At 52.1% G+C, this 25,456-nt stretch overlaps 1 protein-coding gene across 5 annotated transcripts; it reads left to right on the top strand.

Moving 5' to 3' along the window:
- The first annotated feature begins 572 nt into the window (after positions 1–572).
- GTSE1 (G2 and S-phase expressed 1) lies at positions 573–25,456 on the top strand. 5 transcript variants are annotated; one of them, XM_019933138.3, is made up of 12 exons: positions 584–717; positions 1,183–1,285; positions 7,660–7,717; positions 7,819–8,437; positions 11,345–11,515; positions 12,307–12,430; positions 14,017–14,391; positions 20,055–20,127; positions 22,001–22,231; positions 23,651–23,855; positions 24,302–24,511; positions 24,980–25,456. In XM_019933138.3, the coding sequence occupies exons 2-12, from the start codon at positions 1,264–1,266 to the stop codon at positions 25,061–25,063; spliced, it is 2,172 nt and encodes a 723-aa protein (XP_019788697.2). In that variant the 5' UTR covers positions 584–717; positions 1,183–1,263; the 3' UTR covers positions 25,064–25,456. The 5 variants fall into 5 exon arrangements, with proteins under 5 accessions (XP_073644151.1, XP_073644149.1, XP_019788697.2 ...); XM_033865839.2 differs by having other exon boundaries at positions 664–717; positions 1,186–1,285; XM_073788050.1 differs by lacking the exon at positions 7,660–7,717 and having other exon boundaries at positions 573–717; positions 24,302–24,502.

Genomic DNA, 25,456 nt, shown 5'->3' with positions numbered 1-25,456 from the left:
TGGAGCTCAGAAAGGAGCCATGGACAGAGGCTCAGGGAGGAGAGCGGGGAGACTAGCCCATCAGAATGCAGTGGAGGCGGAGGCAAAGAGCGAGGCTGAAGGCTGCAGAGGGAGCCCCCAGATAGAAACGAGGTGTCAGGGATGCCAGGACTAAGCCTAAAGGGGTTGCAGAGGGCAGGCCGTGCTCAGGCCCTAGACAGGTTCTCCTGGTCCAGGGGTTATAAACTAGGATGTCTGGTCACCCAGAGCTCCCCGGGCGCTCCTCGGGGCAGGGACGGGTCTTCTTAAGCTATTAAGAACTGACCCGTAACGCTTTACAAAGCAGGTAGATGCACCTATTCTGTTTGGTCGCCACGTCAACACCCTACGATAGGAATTTGATTTTTACTTAGGGATGAAGAGCTGGGATCAGAACCATGTCCCTTGCAACGTGTAGCTGTCCTGATGCCGAGACTGCGGCGACACCACGCGAGCTCTAGGGAACCCTGCCCCACGCTGCGGGATCACCGCAGGTCCGGGGCGGACCTCGGGCAAGCAAAGAGCTTGGAAGCAGTGCGCACGCGCGCCGCGCTCCTCTTCCGTGACTCCGACTACAAACCCCAGGATGCATCGGGCGCCGCGGCCTTTCAAACCGGCCAATGAGCAGTCCGCAGCGCGCCGCGGCGCGTTTAAACCCGGGACGGAGGCGCGTCGGCCGGAGCGTCGCGGCAGCTCTGGGTGAGGGGCACCATCGGGGTGCTCAGGCGTGGCGGGCGGCTCGGGCCGGGGATCCTGGGGGACTCGGGCGCGGCAGGGGCTCGGCCCGGGGGGGCCGCGGGGTCCCCTTGCGCGGTGCGGCGAGGACGGGGTCGCCCTGGGGGCAAACCAAAGCCCCCAGCAGTCCAGCCCAGGAGTTCGGTTGTCCGGGTCTGGGTCCGGGCCGTTCAGGCCTCTCTTGGACGGCGCCGCCCCAGAGCTCCCGGCCCGGAGGCGTGCGAGCCCGGGGTGTGCGTCGCGGAGGGCCTCGGGCTGCGGCTCAGGTGGCCTCTACCGGCCTCCTCGTCCCTCCCTGACCCGCCGCGGCCGCCAGCCCCCTCTGCCTAGTCCGAGCTGCAGCGGCCCACGCTGCGGGGCTTCCCTGGGGCTGGAGGAACCCGGGACCTGGGCTCTGACACCCGCTCACCTTCTTGCCTCTGGTCCCAGCAGTGACTTCTGACAGCCCTCGCCGCGCAAGGAGGGGACGGCAGCGACGTGCCTTCAGCCAGCCTGGCCCGAGAAGCGGGGATGGAGGTTCCCAAGAAGGATGGTACGTCCCTGTGACTACAGCGCTGTTGGTTCGGGGAGCTCAGGGAAGATGCAGGTCCTGCGAGAACTCCTTTATTTATTCACTGCTCATCCCGTGCTCTGCACCCGTTGAACTCCTGGTGCCTGTCTTCAAGGAGTTTGCATCCCTCTAACTTCTTTATTTTCCGCTGTTCTGCGTTCCCTTTACCCCCCAGGTTTAATTTCTGTCACAGCAGAGATTCTTGTCGGTTTTGTTTACTGCAGTGTCCTCAGTGCCTGACACTTGATAGGCACTCGGATATCTGTGGAATTGGATTTGAGGTTGCCTTTTTTTTTTTTTTTTTTTTTGCTTGTTGCTGGTTTCTGTTGGCCGAGACTTGTTCAGGCTCTTGGCCACCACGTTAGTGAGTGAGCCTGGTCTGTAACTTTGCTGTCTTGTTCTGTTCCTGTCAGGTTTGAGTGTGGAGGTGACAGCAGACTCACAGAATGAGTTAAGGGCCACGCCCTCTTCTGCTAAAGCGTGCTGACGTCCTTTATCCTTTGTTCTTCGCAACACCCATGCGAGTAGACTGGGTCTCCCTGTATCCTTAACTGCTCCATTCTGCAGAAACCATCCTAGAGGATGCCAGTCATCGGTGCTGCTTCATCGGATCTAGAACAGTATTTGCCGCTGCAGTCTTCTCCCCCTTCCTCTCCTATCCCCCCTTCTGAGGCCCTTCCACGTGCCCGCTGAATCCCCCGTTGCTGCTTCCTGAGGCCTTCAGCCCTCTGTCACCCTCCCTTCGCATCCTTACTTTTTTGCCTGTCCATTAACTCACGTTCATCATCGACGTGCAGATAGGTCCCATTATCTGACTTGTCCCATATCCTCCGCTCCCTCTCCACTGCCGTGTGCCTCATTCAGAGCCAGACTTCAAGAATCTTCACTATTTTTTTCACATCCTTCAACCTCTGCCAACCCCCTGTGCCCCGACACTCCACTCAAGCTGCCTTTATCCGTCGCTGAGGACATCCGTGTTGCCAAATCTGCTCTCATTTTTCTGTCCTCTCAGTAACCTTGGACCTTTTCTCCTTCCGGAAACTTTCCTTGCTTGGCTTCTGAGGCATCTTGGTTTTCCTCCTGCCTCCCTGGCTGGTGTACTTCCATCTCTTTGCAGACTTCTCTTCCTCTCTCCGGGACCTGGTCTGGGGTCTCTTTGTACTTCCCCGCACAGGTTCTCAGACAGTCCCACGGCTTTAAATCCATTCTCCTTTCTGGTGGTGCCCACATTTTGTCTTGAGCGCAGCCTCTCCTCTGAGCTCTGGCCTTGTGTGTTCACCTGCCCTTGTACTTGGCATCTTCACGTAAATGTCTCCCACCTCTTAACTCAGCAGGTACCTGGCTCCCACCCCGTTCTTAGCAGGCTCTTTGTCTTTCCAATGGAAGTAAATTGCCTCTCCATTCACCCAGCTGTGTAAGTTGTGAAGCTGCCACATTCGTTCAATCATCAGTTATTGTCATTTCCACCATAGAGCTTGGATCCATCTACCTCTTTCCAGTTCCACCCACATGCCACCACCTTGGTCTCAGCCATGTTAACTCACCTCCACCTACTTTTTTGTTTTTTTAATATTTATTCATAAGTGTTTTATTTTATTTTATTCTTTAATATTTATTTATTTATTTGGTTGTGCTGGGTCTTAGTTGCGGCAGACAGCCTCCTTAGTTGCAGCTCACCAGCTTCTTGGTTGTGGCACATGGGCTCCTTAGTTGCAGCATGTGAACTCTTAGTTGCGGCATGTGGGATCTAGTTCCCTGACCAGGGATCAAACCAGGGCCCCCTGCACCGGGAGCGTGGAGTCTTAACTACTGTGCCACCAGGGAAGTCCCTACCTACTTGTATATTTTGCAGGGTGTGCACTGTAATTTCCAGTGTGTGCACTGTAATTTTAGTAGATACTACCTGCTTCTTTTCTGATACACTGTACACAGCCCCCAGGGTAACCTTTTAAACATAAAAGTTAGAGCATATCTCTCTTCTGCTTAAAACCCTTCAATAGCTCCTGTCCCACTTTGGATAAAGTAAAAGCCTGTCATGGCTTGGACGCTGTCCGGGCTCTGATCCTACCTATGTTTCCACCTCCTCCTGCCACTGGCCACTTGCTCAGAGGTGTCCCCACCTCCACGTTGGCCCCTCACCACACTGCCTTTCACTTAGTGTGCCCACTGGACAGTGCACTCCCAGGGGAGCACATGGCCCGAGTTTGCAGAATGGACAAGGCAGCCAGCCCAGGTCACTCGGAGCCAGTCGCGGAGCCTGGTGTAGAAGGCTTTTCCCCTGACTCCCGGTCCGGGATTCCTTTCTCCACAGCAGACAGATGGAAGTCTGTAGCAGTGACCTGTAAAAATGACTTCCTAGGTTCAGACACGTAAAACGTGAAATGTACGTCTCCAGCTCCTTTTTATCCCTCAGCTGCCAGTTACCACCTCCAAAGGCCACTGATGTCATTGGTCTCCTGGGCGGTCCAGACCTAACTTGTGCAAGGCCAAGGCAGTATGTGTCATTGAGTCCCCCTGTTCTGTAGCAGATAGAGCTCTGTTCTGCATCTTGGTTTTTGCACCTAATTTATCCTGATGATCTTTGTATATCAATATATGAAGTGTTACTTTTTTTTTTTGGAGCCTAAGTAGTGTTCCATTCCGCTGTGGGGCTGTGCTGTACTCCTGTCTGCTATCCGGGAACATTTAGTTTGTGTCTGGTGTCTTGCTGTAACAAATGCTGCTGCAATAAATAACATGGGGGGAATTCCCTGGCGGTCCAGTAGTTAGGACTCTGGCGCTTTCACTGCTGAGGGCCCGGGTTCAATCCCTGGTCGGGGAACTAAGATCTCACAAGCCGTGCAGCGCAGCCAAAAAAAATAATAATAATAGGGGATACTTGACAGCGGTAGACTTCTGGGTCAAAGTGTATGTGCATTTCTTACTTAGTAGATACTGCCAGGTTACCCTCTGTAGAGCTGTAGTAACTTACAGATCAAACTTTTCGATTTTTAACAGTCTTATAAATGAAAAGTGGAATCTCCGGAATCTCAGGATTTTTCATTACTCTTATTTTTGAGTGCGGCCGGACTTCTGGTCATATATTTAAGAACATGTCATTTTATCTCCCGTAAATTTCCTCTGTTCATATCCTTTGTCTGTTCTTCTGTTCTGCCTTAGTTGTTTCCTTACAGCACTGTTCACCAGTTGGCCCTTTGTGACGTGAGCTGCACGTGTTCTTTTCCCTGCTTGTTTCTTTTAACTTTGCTCATGGTGATTTCTGCCATGCAGAGATGTTAAATTATTAATATATTGGACTGTCAACTTTTTGTTTTATGGCTTCCAGTTTGGTATCATAGTTAGACCTCTGCACACCAGGTTATAAAGTGATTTCCCCATGGTTTCTTGTTCCCTTAGGGTTTCATTTTTTCAGTTAAGTCTTTGACTTATTTGGAATTTGTTCTGGTATGGTATGAGGTATGGATCAAACTTCAGATACATATATTTCCCCCCCAAAAAAGGTTATCAAGTTTATCTCAATACCATTAATTGAATCATCCGCTTTCCCCTTTTATTTGATATGTTACCTTTATGATATACTAAGCTTTTTTTTATATCCATGTTGCATATTTCTTGTTAGGTTTGTTCTTAGGTGTTTTGCATTTCCTAATGAGGTCTTTTCTTCCACTGTATCTTCCGTTCTTTTTAGATGTGAAAGGTGTTGTTTGTTTGTTTGTTTTTTGTGGCTGTGCCGTGCAGCATGTGGGATCTTAGCTCCCCGACAAGGGATCAAATCCGTGCCGCCTGCATTGGGAGTGCGGAGTCTTAAACACTGGACCACCAGGGATGTCCTGAAAGCTGTTGATTGTTGTGTAATAATTTAGTCAGCCATGTGCTTTTATCCGTTTACAATTTATAATAGTTTTTAGTTGATTTTCTTGATTTTTCTTGTGTCTGTAATCATAGCATCTGGGCATTGTGGTAATTTTAACCTCCAAATTCTTTCCTTTGTCTAATCGTGTTGGTTAATGCATCCACAATAATGAAGAATTGTGACCGTAGATGGCCTTGCCACGCTGCCAGCATTAAAGAAACTTCTTCTTTAGTTTTCCATTAAGCCCGATGTGGGCTTGCTGGTTAATTTATGTGTAGATGGTAGTCAGTAGTGCTGTTCATCAGTATTTCTGCTTTTTTTTTTTTTTCCTCTTGGATACATGGTAGAATTGTACTTCCCTGCCCACTTCAAGTTGGATTTGCCTCAGATGTCCAGTGAAAGGGGAATGTTATGTGTCACTTGTAGGTCTTTTAGACCCAAGGTGGAATTTGCCATTTCCCTTTCTTCTGCCATGAAGACCAGCAGCGCTTCCGATGGTGGAGGCTCCGTCAGCCTGGGTTCTGGAGTGAGGGGGACATGGCATGGGGCCCTGGCAGACAGTTTGAGTGAGAAATACAGCTTTGCTGCTATAAGCCACTTGAGATTTGGCGATTGTTTGTTACTTCAGCATAAGTTAATCTATGCTAACTGATAATATGTATTTGCTCCTGGCTTTAGGAGGAATGCTTCTGATGGTATCCCATTAAATCTAATTTTGGCTTTTGGGTTGAAATGGGTACTTCCTTATATGATAAAATATGTCTGTTACTTTCTTTGTAGTTCTTTTAAAGTCAACAATGTACGTTGCGTTTTGTCATGTGCCTTGTCAGTGTATGTGGAGGTGACCCTGGCTTCCCACTTAGGTCTAGTAATGTGATCATGCTACTAGACTGTGTGAAACTAAACTGTCCTGCAGTCCTGAGGTCCTGGCAGAACCTCGCTTGGTCATGATAGAGGCATCATCATCGACTCTTAATGTGTTGCTGGGTTCTGTTTGCAAATATGCCTATTTAGGGTTTTTATGTTGATGCAAGCCAAGTCCTTAGTTTTCTTTCTAGAGCAAACTTGGTAGGTTTTTGGTACGGTTGTGCTTGCTTCATAGATGCAGTCTGGAAGGCTTCTTTTTTCCTGTCCTTTGGAGCAGTATAAATGGTTTTGGAATGACGTATTCTTGAAAGGTTTGATAGAATCATCCTGCGAAACTGTCTAGGACTTGTGCTTTTTTGGGAAGAATGGCTCTTCAATAAGTTTCTCCAGTTATTTTGTGATAATTGAACTATTAAGATTTTTTTTTCTTTCTTTTGGAGTCAGGTTTGTAAATAAATCGATTTTAATCATTTAAATACAAAAAATATTCTATTTCCTAGAACATTATCTCTGTCAGCCAAGTTCTTAGGTTTATGTGCACAGAGTTGAGCAAACTAGCTTATGAATCTTTTAATCTCTTTATTTCTCTTTATTTCTTCTGTGCAATTGTGCTTTCTAGCTTTTCCTTGATTAGGTAGTTAGGATTAATTGAATTGACTAAGTAGGACCTAATTAGGCTATCAGTATATTTAAAAATTTTATGGTTTTGATAAGCATGGTGCATTGTTTATTAGGATCAAATAAAGTAAGATTTGTGAAAGTGGTATCTGAAGTTTATAGTATTGAAATAGCAGTTTATTGCATTTTGATAAATGTTTGCTGAGTCCGGGCCCTTAGCTGGACATTGGGGAGTTTGGGAGAGTTAGCAGGCATTTGCTGTCCTGGAGGAGCTTACAGCCTGGTTGGTGAGAGACATTTACAGGATAGGGGTGCTAAGGCAGAGGTCTGGCCGGGGGCTGCGGGAGCCCTAGGGGAGGACAGGAGTGGAGTGGGGTGTGAAGCTGGAGGAGCGAGCGGCCGTCCCAGCCGAGGGACCCGCTGCCCCAGAGCCCGTGGTCTGTCAGTGGAGACTCGTGGACACGCAGGGCTGGGGAAGGCGCTGTGGTGGACAGGGCACGGGGAGCAGTTTTATCTGGGCGCTCAGGATGAGCTCCAAGGAGAGGCGACAGTCGACAGGTATGCATGGAGCCCTGCCGTGCGCTTGAGTAACGCTGAATTTGCTTCTGAAAGAGGACTAGGTGCACTCCGTAAATGGGGAATTTAATTCTAGGGGAGCTGAGGCAGCTGGTCTTCTGAAACTGTTCTATACCAGAAAACGACTTACCTAGTCTTGCAAAGCTATTCCAGTGACTCGGCGAATGCATTTTCGATTATATCTTTAAAATAAAGGCTGAAAAATAAGGACTTAGGCTTTGGAGGCAGCTCAGCAAACACAGAATGGCTGATGCTGCTTTTAAAAGGAAATGGAAAAAATAAGATAATCTAATGCCCCTTAAGAAAATGTGGCTATTAAAATAATGATGTCACACTTTTGGAAGTGAGATTTCAAACTAGTTTTGACAGCTGTAGAGACTATGGTGATGTTTTCTCGTTAGCAGCCCATCCCTAAAGTAACGACTGACTTTCTCCTCCCCAGATACTCTTCTTTTGGCTGATGAAAAGTTTGACTTTGATCTCTCATTGTCTTCTTCAAGGTAAACAAATGAGTTTTCTTCCCTGGCCTTTGTATAACCACGTTCAGTTAATCTTTCATTTAAATGCCCGTGTTATTAATAATCCTTTTCTGATAAAATAGTGCCAATGAAGATGATGAAGATGATGAAGTCTTCCTTGGACCTGTTGGCCATAAAGAAAGATGTATTGCTGCCGGCTTAGAATTAAATCATCAGATTCCGGAAGAGCCTCCTCTGCCAGCATCTTGGAGTCCTCTGACTGGGGAAAAGTTTGTGGAAGTTTATAAAGAAGCTCACTTACTGGCCTTGCAGATACAAAGCAACAGCAAAGCCAAGGCGGCCCCAGCTGCCACGCCCAAAGGCCCCGGGAGCCAGGCAGTGGAAGGATTCATACAGGAATCAAAACTAAAAATACACCTCTTTGAGAGGGAAAATGAAGCGAAGAAAAGCCCCAAGTCACTGAAGAGGGAGACGTACCACCTGCCGGACAGCCCCTCGAGGGGACCGCCGCTCTGGGGCTCCCAGCCCCCCTCGGGTGCGGCCCTGCTGGCTGCTCCTGCGCAGGCGAGCCGCCCCCAGACGCCGGGGCCACCGCACGCCTCGTGCTCCTCTTTGCCAGTGGACCCAGGCGCTGCTCACCCTCCGGACCAGGCTGGCACTCAGAAAAAGGTCACCAGCAAATTGCTGCTGCCGCGAGCCTCGTCTATTAGAGGAAAAAGCATTCCCTCAGCCCTGGAGAAGGTAGCCACGACCCCCAGCAGCACATTTATCTGGGGAGCCAGCCGCTGCCGTGCTTCTGAGCCCGCTTGGTTTGTGCCCTAGAACAGAAACTGTTGTGGGGAGGAACCTGGGAACGCAGCTGCTCTGAGGCTCCGAAGCGCAGGCGTGGGAAGTCCAGGAGCAGCAGTGCCAGTGGCGCGGGGAGCGGGGCTTGGGGCGCGTGGGCGGGGCTTGGGGCCCATGGGCGGGGCTGCCTCGCTGCTGTGGTGACTTAAAAACACCTCCTCCTCAATTCTGTTTGAGATCTTGCCTTCTGTTTTGTTACAGCACTGGGCATTCCACCCGTTAGGGATTTTATGTGCGTTAACAAGCAACTTCTTCCAAAAATCCCCCCTCTGGGAATGGCCATTGGTCTCCCTCCTTAACCATGACTGAGTTTAGATTGTTCCCTCCCAGGCACGAGTGGATGCACTGCCTTGGGAGGGGGCAGTGGGGTGCGGCCAGCCATCTCTGGGAAGCGGGGGTCCGAGCGGCTCTTGTGGGAGGGCTCTGGGGCAGCAGAGGGTGGGTGTCAGATTACAGCCGCCTCCTGGGTTTGCTTCCGGGAGAAGCAGCTTGGAGCCTGCCCTGCGCCCTTTCCCCGCTCCGCTGCCCTCGGCAACAGGCTTTAGCTCTCTGAGCCAGTGAGAGAGGAATGATGCTTTGTGGAGTTGTTAGCAGGTTTAGGTCGATGCAGAACACCCAGCAAGGGCCTAGAAAATCGCTTCCCTCTACGAGCACATTTCCGGAACCACACGACTCCCTACTATCAGAACCCAGCATTGAACCAAGCTGAAAGTGGGTCTGGCATGCAGAGCCCTGCACCAACGAGGCGTGCGACCATTGCTTCCCCAGGGCTGAGACTGCTCCTTTAATCATGCAAACTCCTCTTCCTGGAAATCATTTGGATGTAAATTTCTGAAATGATGTTTCTAGAATGAAAGCAACGTGGTTCTGTGTGTAACACGTGGACTCAGGAAGGACAGGGAGTTGGGGTATAATTTTGCTTCTTCTGGGTCCTTTTATTTTCCTGGTCCTAAGTAGTGCTCTATTGCCAGAGAGCTGAGTTTTTGGTCAGTGAGGTGTTAGTTGGACCCCTAGGCAGCGTTTGAGCTCACTTGGGCACCCCCATCACTCCCCACATTGTTTCTGTGGGGAGAGTCATTCACATCCAGAGTGACTCACTGACACAGGTCACCCCAGTGAGGATCGCCTCTAGACACAGCTGGACCACTGGGTTGTACTATTTAGAAGTGTCTTTGCAAGGCAGCTGCCAGGATGGCCATAGTTAGGAGAAAAAACAAGTGTTGGTGAGGATGTACGTCGCTCATGGGACTGTGCAGTGGTGCGGCCACTGTGGAAACAGTTTGGCTTGGCAGTTCCTGGAAAAGTTAAACATAGAGTTATCACATGACCCAGCAATTTCCACACTTTGGCATATTCTCAAGAAAATTGAAAATGTATGTCCACGCAAAAACCTGTGTAGCAATGTTCATAGCAGCAGCATTCATAATAACCCAAAATCAGTACCAACCCAGATGCCCATCAGCTGATGAACGGATAAGGGAAATGTGGTCTCTCTGTACGTGGAATATTTTTAGCCATGAAGAAATGGAGGACTTACACATGCTACATACAGATGACCCTGGGGAACTAGGTCAGTGAAAGAAGCCAGACGCAGAAGGTCCCATGTCGTATGATCTCATGTACAGGAAGTGACCGTAATAGGCAGGTCATGTTCTAGAGACAGTATATCTGTGGTTGTCTGGGCTGGGAGGTTGGAGGAATGCGCAGTGACCGCTAATGGTCACGAGTTTCTTTTAGGAGCAACAAAAATGACCTAAAGTTACATTGTAAGTGGCTGCACAGCACAGAGTATAAAAACCACAGAAGTGCACACTTTAAAATGGTGAATTTTATGTTACGGGAAGTCTATCTCAATTTTAAAAATGGTGTAAAGGAAAGAGAAAGTTCCTGCTTTATGAGCTGCTTTTGCTTCTTATGAAGTCTTCGTGTGAGGGGTTACTTATGTAAGCGTGGATTTGTTCCATGAATGCCCTTGTACCTGAATGTCAGGAATTTGTTCTCTGTTGGACTCTGCTCAGTCCTAGATGAAGATTTATTGCAGTTAAGCAGCCCCTCTGGTGGAGGGCATGACCATTTAATGAATGATACCGTTCTGTACAGCATTTTAAACTTTATGTAACTGGAACCAGTTTCCTCATTATCACCCTTAAATATGAATCCTGCCTGAGGAGGCAGTCTAGAAGAGCTCCTCCTATTAATGGTCTGTCTTGGTATTATTTCGCCCTGTGTTCAGTGAGGAAGCCAGCTCCATCACCATTCTGTCTGGTAATTTGGCGGAGGAAGTGAACCGCCATATTCCTTTCCATCCAGGTGATGAATTTTATTTATTATTGTATTATTATTTTTTTGGCTGCGTTGGGTCATCGTTGCTGCGCGCGGGTCTTCTCTAGTTGCAGCGAGCAGGGGCTACTCTTGGTTGCAGTGCGTGGGCTTCTCACTGCAGTGGCTTCTCTTGTTGCGGAGCACGGGCTCTGGGCACGCGGGCTTCAGTCGTTGTGGCACGAGGGCTCAGTAGTTGTGGCTCGCGGGCTCTAGAGCGCAGGCTCAGTAGTTGTGGCACATGGACTTAGTTGCTCCACGGCATGTGGGATCTTCCCGGACCAGGGCTTGAACCCGTGTCCCCTGCGTTAGCAGGTGGATTCTTAACCACCGCGCCACCAGGGAAGCCCCATCCAGGTGATGAATTGAGGACCATGTGTTGGGAGATGGATGGTGGCTGCAGTTGCTTTAACTGAAGCCTTCGTGTATCTGTACATTGTGAAAGACTAAGTAGTTCTCACGTTTCAATTTACAATTTTTCAGCCCATGAAAGAGAAACCAGCTGGTCCTTCCAGGATGAAAATCCTAAATGAAAAGGATTCCCACAGCAGCGTGCCCCCTGACAAGCCATGTGCCGCCCGGGACATCGCTAGCTTGCCAGCTGGTGGAAACCACACGGTCCAAGGCAAGCGGTCGCTCCCTGTTCCAAACAAGGTGGGTTGGCCAGTGCCGAGGGGGGCTTTGGCCTGTGGTCGAAGGGAGTAAGGGGACGCTTTGTATACAGGGGACGTGTCTTTTTTTTTTTTTTCAGGCCGCGCCATGCGGCATGTGGGATCTTAGTTCCCCGACCAGGGATTGAACCCAGGCCCCCTGCAGTGGGAGCGCAGAGTCTTAACCTCTGGACCGCCAGGGAAGTCCCCCACGTGGGATGCGTCTTGATTAAAATCAAGGTTAGGGAGGTTGAAAATAAGACCCGGTTGAAGACAGGAGAGGCAGCTTGGTGAAATGCAGGGCACACAGGCCTGGCATGCGTGAGGGGCCGGCCTCTGCCCCCGGGGAGCCGAATGGACTGAGGAACGTCAGCCTCTCTGAGCACAGGGTCTCCCTCACTGCGTCCGTGCACTGAGGAGATGGAACGTCGGTGCTCTGAAAACTGCAGCCCCTCACAGGCATGGGGACTACCATCCACATCTTTGCTGTTTATTTTCCAGCGTTGAGCTGTGTGTGCTTGTGAAAAGTGCCACGTCACTGGTGGTACTCGTTAAGGCTGCCCAGTGCTGGGCCTTGCAGCTGTTGACTCCATAGGCCAGGGTCCAGGCCCCAGATCTGCCGTAAGCAGGCTGCCAGGTGTTCCTCATGCAGGGCTCTGTTGGCCACTCCGTGGGAAGTACTGCTTGACCTTTTTCTTCCTTAAATTCAAGACAATTTGTAAACTATTAAAAGCCATTTAAAAACCCCACTTTTGCAGTAATAAGCCATGGGTAGTAATGAAGTCTTTGTTTTAGTTTGGGCTGAAGAAAACCATGTTAAAGCCACCTGGATGTGCTGGCAGTCTTGCAAGAAAGTCCTCCTCAGGGTCCGTCTCGGGAGTGAGTGCCAGCGTGTGTGCTTCTCCAGCGGCTGGCAAAGGTAAGGCCGGCCCTGAGCGCTGTCCATTCCTGCCAGACTTGTCACAGAACCACTTAGCAGAAGGTTCTGGAAGGCTTGCTGTGGTCTGGGGCAGGGGAGACTGTTGGGGTCCCTGTCCTCCTCTGATGGGCAGTCCTGGTTCAGGGTAGGATAAGCAGTCACAAAGTGGGCACGCTCTCCTGGTGCCAGCGGACCTGGAAGGACGCTGAGGCCGGCCGCAGTCATGTGATTAGACACAGATTTCTTTAAAGTAGGGCTGTTCCAGGTAGTCTAGGGCACAGGACCCCTGTAACTCCGGTGTGTGTATTTAAATCTGTACTCCCAAACCTGTTTAAATTCAAGCTCCTTTTTAATCTTTGCAAGCCAAGGGTGCCATCTAGCGGTAGGGGAGAAACCCTAGGAGGCTACGGGGACAGGCATCGACTTCCTGCTCTTTAGGACGAAACTCTCTTCAGATTATATTGGCTGTGTAGACTCTGACCATAGGCTAGGCAGCATGGTGTGCATTTTGTATACAAAATGTGAGAAGTCTAAACTCCTGGATGAGACTCATCTGATTTGGAATCCTGTTAGTTGGTGGTTAAGAGAACTTAAGTTGTTCCTGTATCTTTACAAACTGAGGGGATGACACCTCCCTGGCGGTGTCCTTGTGGGCCTTAGAAGAACCACGTAAAGTCTCATTCCTGTGTCTCGCATGTGGCATGTGTCCAGTGAAAAAAAGTTCCATTACATTAGGTGCTGTGAGGTCTGTTTTGCTGTAATGGTTCTGGGCATCAGCACCGTTTTTGTTTACGATTTCTGGTCCTGCCTCTGGGAAAGGTTGAGACGGATTGAGGGGAGGCTTCTGGTGAGTGTATATTTCTATGCTGTGCGTAGCAGAATCACCAGGGTCAGATTCCACAGTGTGATGGGGAGAGCATTGTGAAACTGTCAACACGGTGTAACATGAGCTGTGGCTTCAGTCCTTCTCTTAAATTTCTCTTAAGAACCTTTTACCAGATTGAGCTCTGTGTTGCGTATACTGGCAGCTGAGTATTTTCACCCTAGTTTATCTACTATGCTGATTTAAGTAACGCTCATAATTGATATGACCTAACTTCCTTGTAATTTAAAGGAACCGACCAGTGAGGACTGTCTTCTCTTCATGTTTCCTCCCCACCTCCCTGGCTGGCCAGGTGGGGCATGTGTCTAGACCATCCATTTTCACCTGTTCAGCTAGGGTAGTTTTCTGCTGTCGACATGATCAATGAAGATAGGAGAGCTTGAACTTACGTATCCTTATATGCATCTTGGTAATTGTGTCCAGAATTGGCGCCTGAGACTACATTCAGCTAAGCCACGAGCCATCTGGGTTGTCCCGTGTTTGAGGATGTTGCCTGATGGACATACAGAATATTGTTCATATGTCATATTTTTTTAATATGGAAATCACCATGATAGAAATAAGTAATTTTCCTCATTTGAAAATAGTCTAAGGTAGATTAGCATATCTTGTGTGTGTGTGTGTCAGAGAGAGAGAAATAACTTCATAATTTAAAAGTAACATTGGCTCGAGTGATAACCAGATTTTGTGTCTCCTCTTCCAGGGAAGCCAAGGGAACGTCCAAGCATTCCTGCGGACAGTTCCCAGTCCAACACCAGCCAGTCGGGCAGAGCGGGACTTGTCCTGCCACGGCTGTGTCTGCAGCCGGGCCCTGCAGCCATGTCCTGCAGGCAGAGCCAGAGGCCCGGAGTTGCTGAGTCGACAGTGGAGCAGCCCAGGGCGCCCACCAGAGCAGCTCTCACCCAACCCCAGAGTCCAGGACAGGGAGGCCCCGGGCTGAACTCTCATCTCAGTTTGTCACAATCTTCTCAGATGAATAAGACCGGGAGTACAAGAAGGCGCGACTCCTGTCTGAATTCCAAGGCGAAGGTTATGCCCACCGCTACAAATCAGTTTAAAATTCCCGAGTGTTCTACTGGTAAGTAATAGATGAACTTTAATGTGTTTTTATTTTTTTATTTTTATTTATTTTTTAATGTGTTTTAAAAATATTGAACGAATTATATTTAAAATTTAAAAAATTGTTGGTTTTGGTGATGGTGGTTTCTTTGCTTTCGTTTTACTTAAAGCACTTTATATATGTCTTCTAATTTTCTTTGTGTTGGATAATTCAGTGAACTTCTTACCTTATATTATATTCCTGCCCTCTATGTAACACGTCATTGTCGCATGGCTGCTCTTAAGATTTTCTCCTGTTATTTCCAGCGTGTCGATTATTAGGTGTTTTCAATGGTTTTCTTTGTGTTTGTCCTGCTTGGGGGTTCTTGAGCTACTTTGATCTGTGGGTTCATATTTTTAATCAAATCTGAAAAAAATGTGTCCGTTATTCCTCCAAGTATTTTTTCTTGCTTCCCCTCATTTCCTGGCACTCTAGTTACCTGTGTTGTAGGCTTCTGTATGTTGTCGTTTAGGTCACCGAAGCTTTGTTTTCCCCGCACCACCCCAGCCTCTTGTCTTGTGGTTCAGTTCTGATAGTTTCTACCGTCTCGTCCCCATGTGTACACAGCTTTTTCTGCAGTGTGTCTAATCTGCCCTTGAGCCCGTCCAGTTAAATTTTCATTTCTGACATTATAGTTTCCCCATTTTTGTCCTCATGGTCTTTATGTTTTCCTTTGAATTCTTGAACATATTTATAATGGTTGTTCTAAAGTCTGTTTCTTCTGATTCCATCTTCCCCATCATTTTGGGTGTGTTTTTATCGACTAATTTTTTCCTGGTTATGGTCACATTTTCCTGCTTCTTCACATGCTTAATAATTTTTTTTTAATGTTTATAGATTTACCTTTAAAAAGATTTTTTTTTAATTGGAGTATAGTTGCTTTACAATATTGTATTAGTTTGTACTGTATAGCAAAGTCAATCAGCTATACGTATACACATATCCCCTCTCTTTTTTTTGGATTTCCTTCTCATTTAGGTCACCTCAGAGCACTGAGTAGAGTTCCCTGTGCTATACAGTAGGTTCTCATTAGTTGTCTATCTTATACATAGTATCAATAGTATATATATGTCAATCCCAGGCTCCCAATTCGTCCCAATAACTTTTTATTGTCTGCTAGACATCATAAATCTTATATTTTTGTATGTCCGGACTTTGTTGTCTTTCCTTAAGAAGTTGAATTTTACTTTGGCAGGCAGTTAAATTTCAGGAGAACTTGATCCTTTCGGGGCTTCTTTTAGAGCTTTGATGGGGCAGGTCTTGGCCTTTACTCTTGGGATGGTTTAGCCCTGCAACTAACGTGTGGCCTTTCTGAGCCTCTCCTGAGTGTGCTGTGTCCACGAGGTGTCCACTCTGGCCAGTTGGTGTGTTTCGCAGCCCTGCGTGATGCTGGCAGTGTTCCTAGTGGTGGTTCTTGTCTCTTTGGGAGTCCTGCCCCATGTGCGTGCTGCTGCTCTCTATGCAGTGAGGACTCGGGGTCCCTCTCAGGTTTCTAGAGCTCCTTCTCTCTCTGTAGCTCCCTCCTCTGTAGTACTCTGCCCCTCCAGTTCCAGCCTCCTTGGGCTCTCCCCACCTGCCCCGGCATCCTGGCAGCGCTACCAGGCAGAAAGCCCTGCATGGTGTCTGGCAAGTAGTAGGCGGGGCATTTGGTCAAGGTGAATTAATCTGATATATGTGTATAATGCAAGGAGTTGCATGGAGCTGATGAAGGGGGAGCACACCTCTGGCCTCCTCTCTCAAACACATACCTTCTCGTGGCTTGAATGTTTTGAAGTTGTCAGCTTCACTGTCCAGTACAGGTGGCCTTTAACACGTGACAACCTCACTTGAGTTACTGCTTATGTAAGAATGAGCCGTTCTTTGGAGTGTTGTCCAGTGCTGGACACTCTTTTAGGTATAAGGGATGTAATGGTAAGACAGATATCCTACTCGTGGAACGTACATATTAAGAGTAAAAGATAAGAAATGTCAAATAAGTATACTTTCAGATCATAAGTGAATAAAAGAGGATGGGGAAGAATTTAGATAGAGCGGTGCTTTAAGCTTAGATGGCCAGTGCAGGCTCCCTCAAGAGGTGACACTGAGCTGAGATCTGAACCATGAGGAGAAGGCAGCCATTAGAAGAGCCAGAGGGAGAACGGTCCAGGCGGGAAACGGCAAGTGCAAAGGTCCTGAGGCAGAAAGATGCTGGACGAGTTCTGAAAACAGAACGAAGGCTGGAGTGGTAGGGATGTGTAGTTAAGTTAGGGTTAGGTTCTGCTACAAGCCCAGAATAGCATTGGTTTTCATCAAGATAGATGTTTAGTTCCCTCTCACTTGAAAGTCTACGTAAATTTTCCAGAGCTGCTATGGCTCTCGTTGTGTTAGGGGTCCGGGCCTCTTCCATCTTGTTTTGCCATGGTTAGCTTCTCTTCCTCATCATCTAGTATGGCTGCACCAGCTCCAGCCCTCACACCTACCAGCAGGAAAGGTGAAATAGGTGAAGAACAAAGCCTTACCTACCAAGGATACTTACTGGAGGTTGCACATGCCACTTCCTTCTGTGGAAGTCATTGCTCAGGACTTAGTCACGTGACCATACTTACCTGCAGGCGATGCTAAGGTATGGGGTCTTTCCTACACTCAGCTAAAATGTCTTTCTAAGAAGAGGGGAGCAGATACTGATCAAAACCAGCAACCTCAGCCCCGTTAGTGAGCGAGGAGAAGGGTAAGAAGAGACGGAGACGGAGAGGCAGTCAGAGGCAAGCTCGCCTGGGCCATGCGTGGATGTGGCCGTCGGCATACCCGTGCGAGAGCGGGTGCCTGCGAGGGTCTGAGCAGGGAGGAACATGACCTTTGACAGATCCCTCAGCAGAGGGAGAGACAGGCCCTGTGGCCAGAGTGGGAGCAGGGAGGACCATGCCCATGCCTGGCTGGGGTCCAGACAAGAGATCGCGGAGGTGGTGGCAGCAAAGGTGAGAAGGGCTCCGACCTGGGGACGCTCTGGGAGACCAGGAGGCAGTGTGGCCTTGGGGACTCAGAGTGACCCCGAGGCTTTGGCAGGAGCACCGTGGTGATGGAGGGCCGGAGGGAGAGCAGCTCGGGGTGGAGACTAGCTGTCCAGTGTGGACCCGTGGAGTCTGCAGTGCCCGCGGGCTCCATGGGCCGGGTGTGAGCTTGGACCTCAGAGGAGCAGCCTCAGCTGCAGGTGAAGTTTAGCTTTCCGCCGCGGAGAGCCTGGTGTGTTTGCAGACACAGACGCCCTGACAGACGGGGCCTTCGGGGCAGCCCCTGGCGCAGGGCCCGTGGACTGCGTCAGCAGCGTTTGCTTCCTCTTCCCAAACGCCCGCAGCCCGACACGCCTCTGGCCGAGGTGCTGCCGCTGCCTGGCTGCCGACTGGTCCCCCACCACCCGGCTGTCAGCCGTGTGGAGCCACAGGACTCCTGCCCTCCGCTGCCCAGGCGGGGCCCTCAGCCCTCGGCCCTTCTGACATCTGCACGCTCGCTGCGCAAGGCTGTTCCTGTTGCTTCGCAACATCAGGTCCATAGCGGGCACACCTTTCATCGTTCGTCCTGGGCCGAGTGGTTCCACGAAGTCTGCCCGCAAGGCTGTGGGCGCGACCCTGCTGTCGAGCACGTGCAGCTCTGCCCGTGCAGTGGCCGCTCACTCTGGCTGCCGCGTGACCCTGGCTGTCATCACAGAGGAGCCATGGGGACGGTGTGAACAGAGCCTGCAGCAGAGCCTTTAGGGTACAACTCTCTGAAAACACTCTTGGTTCTGAGTGTCATTTACCGTGACTGCTTCCAGGAACCACACGAGGGACGGAGACCCGGGGGGACCAGCAGGTGTCTCTGTGGATCAGAAGCTACTTGGAGGGAAGAGCACCTGCAGCTCCGGGAGGAAGTAATTTCCAGGCCCTTCGGACTCGGGCCCTGGACTAAGCCTTGGTTGACTGGGGTATAATAAGGGCACTTTAATAATCTAAAATTCCACAAAAATAGTTGCCCTCCTGTGCACTCTCTGGAAGCTCCTGAAGAGTCTTCCACTAGGATGAGGGAGGAAACAGGAAAGAAGAAGTTATGGGGCCTGAAAAGGGGGAACCCAACACAGGAGGCGGTGAGAGTGAGGGGCGCAGCCCAGTCTGGGAGAGAGACCTCCAGGAAACGTGTGGGCTTGGAGCCCAAGAGGCAGCCACGTGGAAACGCTCCCAAAGACAGAGTTTGCAGGACATTCCATCACAGGCCCCCAAACAAGAAACCAGCAAGAGATGGAGGCAGTTCTGTTTGTTTTTTTTTTCCTTTTCTAAAAAATATTTATTTGTTTTGGCTGCTCCGGGTCTTAGCTGTGGCACGTGGGATCTTCGGTGTGCCGTGTGGACTTCTTAGTTGTGCCATGCGTGCAGGATCTAGTCCCCCAACCAGGGATCGAACCCGGGTCCCCTGCATTGGGAGTGCGGAGTCTTACCCTCTGGGCCACCGGGGAAGTCCCTGGAGGCAGTTCTTACGAACTTGAGGTACGGGATGGATGGGCACTGCGAGAAGATGGGCTGTGTACTCCGTTAGACTCAGTTGTCAAAACGGAAACCCTGGAGGGCAGGCGGCCGCATGGATCGGGGCCGTGAGGCTGTGAGGGAGCTGGGATCATATCATGACATCTCAAGGTTTTGAAAAACGAGGAAGTAGCAGGATATGTAATTTAGAGATGGAAGGTAAACACCTCAGGAAACAAGCAAGGTGGAAATAGGGTAGGTGTGGCTGGAGCCTGCCATTTTGAATCTCTTCGGTTTTTTTTTTGGTGTGTGGGTCACTTTGATCTGATCAACGTTTGAAAAGAACAGGAGGTGGAAGATGAGGATAAGCACATACGGGCAGCTCTTTTGAGAAGATTTGCCGTGAAGAGGCACAGAGACGTGGATCGGGGGCAGAGAGGGAGGACGGGGCGAGGGGGCAGGTGCAGGTTGGTTTGAGATGGGAGGCCGGGGGGGAGGTACCCGTAGGAGCAGGGCCTGGGCCTCTCCTGCCTTCTTGGAAACCCGGGCCACCTTCCCCTTTGGGGCTGGGGTCGGCCTCTGCCCTTGGCTTCCAAAACACAGCAGGGTGCTGCCAGGGGGCCTGGCACCTGCGGCTTTGGGGGCCCCCGGGTGAGTCTGGGACTTGGTCCCCGTGGATGGCAGCCCAGGGCTCAGTCCTCTGAGCCCGCTGGTCGTTGCCTTGTGACCAGATGAGATCACACACGCAGAAATGCTCATCAACCGCCAGACGGCACATAAATAACATCACGTCTTAAGATGACCTCGTGCCCTCCCGGTTCCCGAGAGCCGAGGCGGTGGCGGGCTCTGTGGGGCCCGCCTGGACCCCCCCGTGTTGGCGCCGCTTCTGCAGGCGGGGCTCACGGGGAGACCAGGACTCTTCCTCCTCTGCACCCGCTGGTTGGGCACCACAGCCCTGCCTGGTGGGTCCCCGGGGAGGGAGGACATGTCCCTTCCCACACGCCAGGGCCGGAAGGTTTTCCCTCCGGCTTGTCTGGCCTTCGTCTACTTTACGTGCCGTCTTCGCTGCATCTTGGGAACACGGGACACTTAGAGGAGGACCGCCTGTTTGGTGAAGGCAGATGCGTCACCTGCCCCACATCTGACTGACCGTCACTTCCCTTCTCGTCTCAGGTGAACCCCTGGACGGTGCGACACCAAAGTCCTGTCGGGCGCAGAGGCCGCAGTCCTGCACGTCGGTGGGGAGGTACTGAGTCGGTCTGCTTCCTCTTTTTTTTTTTTTAACTTCTTTATTGGAGTATAATTGCTTTACAGTGAGTGCCAGTCCTCAGGCTGAACCTGCAGTTCTCCATCCAGACCGCCCAGCCCCCCGCAGAGGTTCCAATCAGTGGTCTGGGGTGGAGCCCTGGGCCTGCAGGGTCTCCCAGGTGACTCGTGTGCACCCATTTGAAGACCACTGGCCTGGCTCAGCCACTCAGACTCCGGTTTGAGTCCCAGTGCTGCCACTGTGTGGTCTAGATCTAGTGCAGGTTACCGTTCTGACCGCGTTTCCCCATCTGTCCAGCGGGGATGGAACCAAGCACAGCACAGCAGTGCCGCAAACAGTAAGAAAACACGCGTGCGCACGTGTGCCTGCCTGGGAGTCATTCACACGAAGGGCAGCCCCTCCCCTGACTGCTTTCCTGCTGCCACCTTTACTGCCACCTGCTGAGGTGGGTGGGCTGCTCCCCCATATGTCTGGCCCTCTGGTGACCGGGCCCCAACCCAGCTCTGAGTGCTGTCACAGTGGAGGGACCCTAGCCCAGTGCAGCTCAGTCCTGGGCCCGTCAGCTGGGGGTGGGGCAAAAGTGAGGTCACTGACCCACAGGAGCACTGTTCCCAAGGCTGGGGTCCCGGCACCAGCATGTGGCCAGGGTGGGAGCGCTGCTTTGGACCTTGCTGGGGTGCGGCGGGCAGGACAAGCGCCGGAGCAGGGCCCTAACCCCGGGTCTGCCCCAGCCCAGCCTGGGCCGTCTGCCACTCTGCGCAGCTCCGGGCCTTCATTTCCTTGTATGTGAACTTGGGGGGGCACTTCCTGGGCTTGGGCCAGACGCTTCCCTTACAGTATCAGCCATGCTGAGCCGCCTTCCCGCCTCGCACAGCGGCTCAGAGCAAGACCCAGACCTGATGGCCACTGGCGGCCTCGATTCACCTCTCTGTGCCTCGGTCTTCTCGCCTGTACAACAGGGACACGGTTCCTACCTGCCAGGGCTACTGTGAAGCTTACATTTGGTTAAATCTGTCTTTATTTTCACTGGAGTTCGTGGTGGAGCTGCCAGTGCTCAGCAGTGACGGGCGTGGGGCAGGTCCCGGAAGTCTGCAGGGCGCGGCAGCTTGCTTACAGCTCCTCCTGCCCCCGCTCCTGCGGTGACTCTCTCAGGGGATGTTAGTCTGCGTTTAGACTCTCCTTGAGCATGCGGACTGTCCTTGGTGGACGATACGTGTGCCATCTGGCCTCCCATGGGCTCCACGTGGGCGGGAGGCCCTTGACTTTATTTTATTTAATAAGATAACCGTTTACTTTATTCGGCCTGTCTCCTTTATCAACAACCAAACAAACTGACAGTGAGGCAGGATGCGCTGGCAGGTGAAGCCGCAGGTATCGCCAGGGTGGGAAGGAGAGATGCGTGGGAAACAGGCATCCGGTGCCCCGAGTCACTCACCTGTGTTCACACCTGATTCAGGGGCCTTAGACCCAGGAGCAGGTGCACACAGGGAGAGTGCTTGTCAGCTCGCGTGCCCGGCCGGGCCCGCCCTGGGTCTGGACTTCCTTGTGGAAATACTTAGCGCCAGCAAGAGGTGACTTTGAGACCCCTATGAGCTCCCATGGGGAGCATTTCATGGTACCACCCATGATGTGCAGCCACACTGGATCAGAACCTCAGATGGGCCCACTGAGGAACCGAAGCCCATGCCAGGGCTCCCGGGGGTCGGTGGCCACACCCCCTGCTCCGAGGACAGGGCTGTAATGGGCTTCGCTGGCTTGAATCTTCTACATTGAAACCACGGACTTTCTACTGCGTTAGCACATGGCTGAATTGTTAGATTTTTTGTTCTGCTTAAGACTTCCATGTTTCTAGGGTTGCTCACAGCACTCCTGCTAGATGGTCCTCAGCATCGCAGAGCCTTGAAAACAGCGTGAGGACCCCTGTGAGCAGGGGGCGCAGGTCAGCCCTGCCCACGCCTGCCAGCCGTCGACTCTCCAGCCTGCCCCTGGCGACCCCTAAAACTGTGCCCAGGGCTCTGGCTTCTCCCCTGCGTGTGTCTGCTCGGCGACTTTCTTCTGAGCCCCAGAAAAAGTCTGCAGTGAGGTGAGAGTTAAAGGCTGCACTGAGTCTGTGTCAGATTCATAAGACCTCAAGCGCTCACGTGCTGGGAAATCACGGTCGGGAAGCAGCCAGACTGGTTCATCACCGCTTCTCGGCAGCCGTGGGGGAGCCTGGCCGCACCGCACGCCCTCCCGTTGGTGGGTCTCTGCGGGGAAGGCCGGCCACCTGCTCCTTGGTTGTGTTTCTCTCCTGACGTCACATCCCGGGTCCAGGCCGGAGGCCTGAGCAGGCGGGGAGGATGCCTGGACCTCGTTACACCCTTGGGGGGAGACCAGAGTCTCCCACAGGGAGGAGCCCTGGGGCAGAGCTGCGCACTCAGGAGCCGTCCTTGTGGCCGGGTTCCAGGGAGAGCCCCCAGCCTTGCCCTCGAGGGTTTCAGTCAGGGTGGCCACACTCAGGCTTCCTGGGAAAAGATGCTGCCCACCCGCCTCTGCCCTGTCTCCCACTCGCTGGCCCTGGTCCTGCTTCGTCTGTGCAGGAGACTGAATGGGCACAGTGCGGCATCAGGCCTCGATTCTCTCCTGTGGGAGAGCATTGGGAAAGGCTGGGGGCGCTAGTGCGCAGATCTGCCAGCAGTGGGTGTCGGGCGTGTACATGTCTGTTTAGTTCTGTGAGGACACAGAAGACTAGAAAAAGAAAGTGCTGGGCTGTGTGTCACGTGGGGGAGAAGGGACGCCAGACAGTAAGACACAGGCCCATCGTGTGGCCAGTCACAGTGCTCTGTTCATATGCGTCGTAGGTTTGCAGGCGTCAGCAGAGGGAAAAATTCTTTCAAATTATTATGAAGCCTTTAAAATATTAAAAAGAAAAGACGCTGTATTAATTTACGGAAACTGCTGCTTTCCTCCTGTAATTCGGTTCCGAGTCATTGGGTGTCTGAGGCCCACCAGGCGGCAGACTCTGTCCTGGGCCTGGAGATGCAGCGGGAAGTGGCGGCCCGGCCGGGTCTCCCTGCACCGTCTAACAGGAAATACAGACACCAGGGCAGCATATCTGCAGGGTGACAGGTGGATGGGGACGGCCCCGCTGCAGAGTGTGTAACCAGGGCATTCAGCCCTGTCCGCGGGCCCAGGCCTTCCAAGGAGGTGGCATCCCGGGCGGGAGGGTGGACGTGGCCGCAGCGCGTGGACAGAGGCGGGATGCCTGCACGTGGTCCTCGCTTGTTCCTCCTCTTTAATACCTTATGGAAAAAGGCATCACATAGGCACGTGGGATCCAGACTGGTAGCTGGCGCTGAGAGGGACCTCGGAGACCGTGCAGTCGTCCTGCAGGAGCAGGAACCAGAGCTGGCTGCTCCTCACGGGACGACGCTTCTCCAAAAACAGTCTCCCCGAGCCACCGCCAAACAAACGAGCGTCGCCCGGAAGTGTCCTGATGAGATGCCCTCTTTCCCTCCCGCAGAACTGCGCCAGTGAGAGAGGGTGACAGCAGGGCCGCCACCGGGCCCTCAGGCTGGTCCCCGGATGGGAGCTTTCCCCCTGCGTCTGCTGTGCCACAGGCGCTTAACTTTTCTCCAGAAAAGAGTGATTTCATGTTTTCAAAAAGTATCACCACGGAAGTAGCACTGGACGAAGCACAGCCACCTGAAGCTACAACACCCAGTGAGGTGAGAGAAGCAGACAGCGTTGACTTGTGCTGTCCTGGGCTCCCCCTGGGTGACCGCGGAATGTCACCTGTGACCCCGGCTCCTCTGGTGCCAGCTGCACCGAAGGGAACGGGTCAGGACCTCCCACCTCTGGAGGAGACCAAAGCTGCGTCTCCCGTTTCCGACCGTGGAGATGGCCAGGTTTCAAAGGGTGGGAGACGGGAAGCGGGGCAGCAGGGAGTGGGTGAGCGGGAGCTCCAGTGTTGGCCCCTGGCAGGGGGGAGCGGACGGGCTGGAGGGCCATCGGTGCCCACTGCAGCCCCTCCCCCCACCAGGGCCCAGCCCAGCCCTCCTTCCTTGGGTTTCCAAACTGTCAGTCACGTGGGACCTAAGCAGAGCCCACTTGTCTTCCCAAGATGGTTGACAGAAGATGCTAGGATCGCCTTTCAGCCTTGTTTCTTGCCTAGGCTCTCGTGGATGTCAAACTGGATCAGCTTAGCGTCACCCTGCGGGCTGCAGCCACACCCCTGGGCGACCTCCCGCTCATCGACTTCTGCAAGACGCCGGAGGCGAGCGTGGCTTTGGGGTCTGGAAGCGGGCCCCTGGTCGACCTCCTGACAAACACCCCAGATGCCGACAGGAGGGCTGTGGCCAAGCCCTGCCACGAGGTGGGACAGGTGAGGTGCGGCAGGGGCCTCGCTGGCTTCGGCCTTGGGTGGTCTCAGTTGGGTCTCCTCTTCCCCCAGGCACGTCCCGGTGACCCTGGAGAGTGGCCACTGGGGCTCCTGAGGGCGACGTGGCTTGGCTCGCCTCACCGTTAGCGGTGTGAGCGCACAGTTTGCCAAGTCGCGAGCAGGAAGCCACCCGGGAGCCCTCCCAGGGCCAGGGCCCCCGGGTGCTTCACGTGCGCCACGCAAGCAGAAACGGCTGAGGAACTTGGTGTCTTCTCCCTCCAGCTGCTTACACACGATGGCCAAGGTGCCTTTCCACTGGGCCTGAGCCAGGTTCACTGAGCAGCTGGGTGCCGAGCCGCGGGGAGCTGGCTGCAGGCAGCCTGGTCTTCAGGGGACCAGTCCTTCGGGGTCTGCGGGCCGGGAAGGGGTGGCATGGACGCTGCGTTCACCTCTGTGGCTTCCCTCCTGCAGCTCATAGACTTGGCTTCCCCTCTGATCCTGCTGAGCCCCGAGGCTGACAAGGAAAACGTGGAGTCGCCACTTCTCAAGTTCTGAGCGGAATGAAATCCTTTGCGTTTCACTCAAAGTGACAAGAACAGTCAGTCCTAAAGTGGTTTTCCACCCTCAGAAATAAATTTTACGAGGAATTGTATTGGAAAACTTGAAACACAAAACAGAACCCTGAGTAAAGCTGCCGTGCCTGGAGCGGGGCCGTGGGGTTGGGGGGTGTTTGGCCACCTGAGGTCACTACCGGCCGATGGCCCCCGTCCTCACGGCCCCGCTCACACGCTGGGAGCAGAGCCACAGTCGCTCCAGGTGAAGAATTTGTTTTGAACCTTTTGTATGTAAAATAGCAAGTGACTATTTTTAAAATTAAGTTTGTATGAAAAGTTAAACAGTCTAGATTAAGTTAAATTGTAAAATAAATGAAATGTAGTAAAGCCTGTC

The sequence above is a fragment of the Tursiops truncatus genome, chromosome 11 (assembly GCF_011762595.2).
Source record: "Tursiops truncatus isolate mTurTru1 chromosome 11, mTurTru1.mat.Y, whole genome shotgun sequence".
NCBI classification, from domain to species: domain Eukaryota; kingdom Metazoa; phylum Chordata; class Mammalia; order Artiodactyla; family Delphinidae; genus Tursiops; species Tursiops truncatus.
Note: the sequence above shows the minus strand (reverse complement) of the source record. Positions and strands in the feature narration are given on the sequence as shown.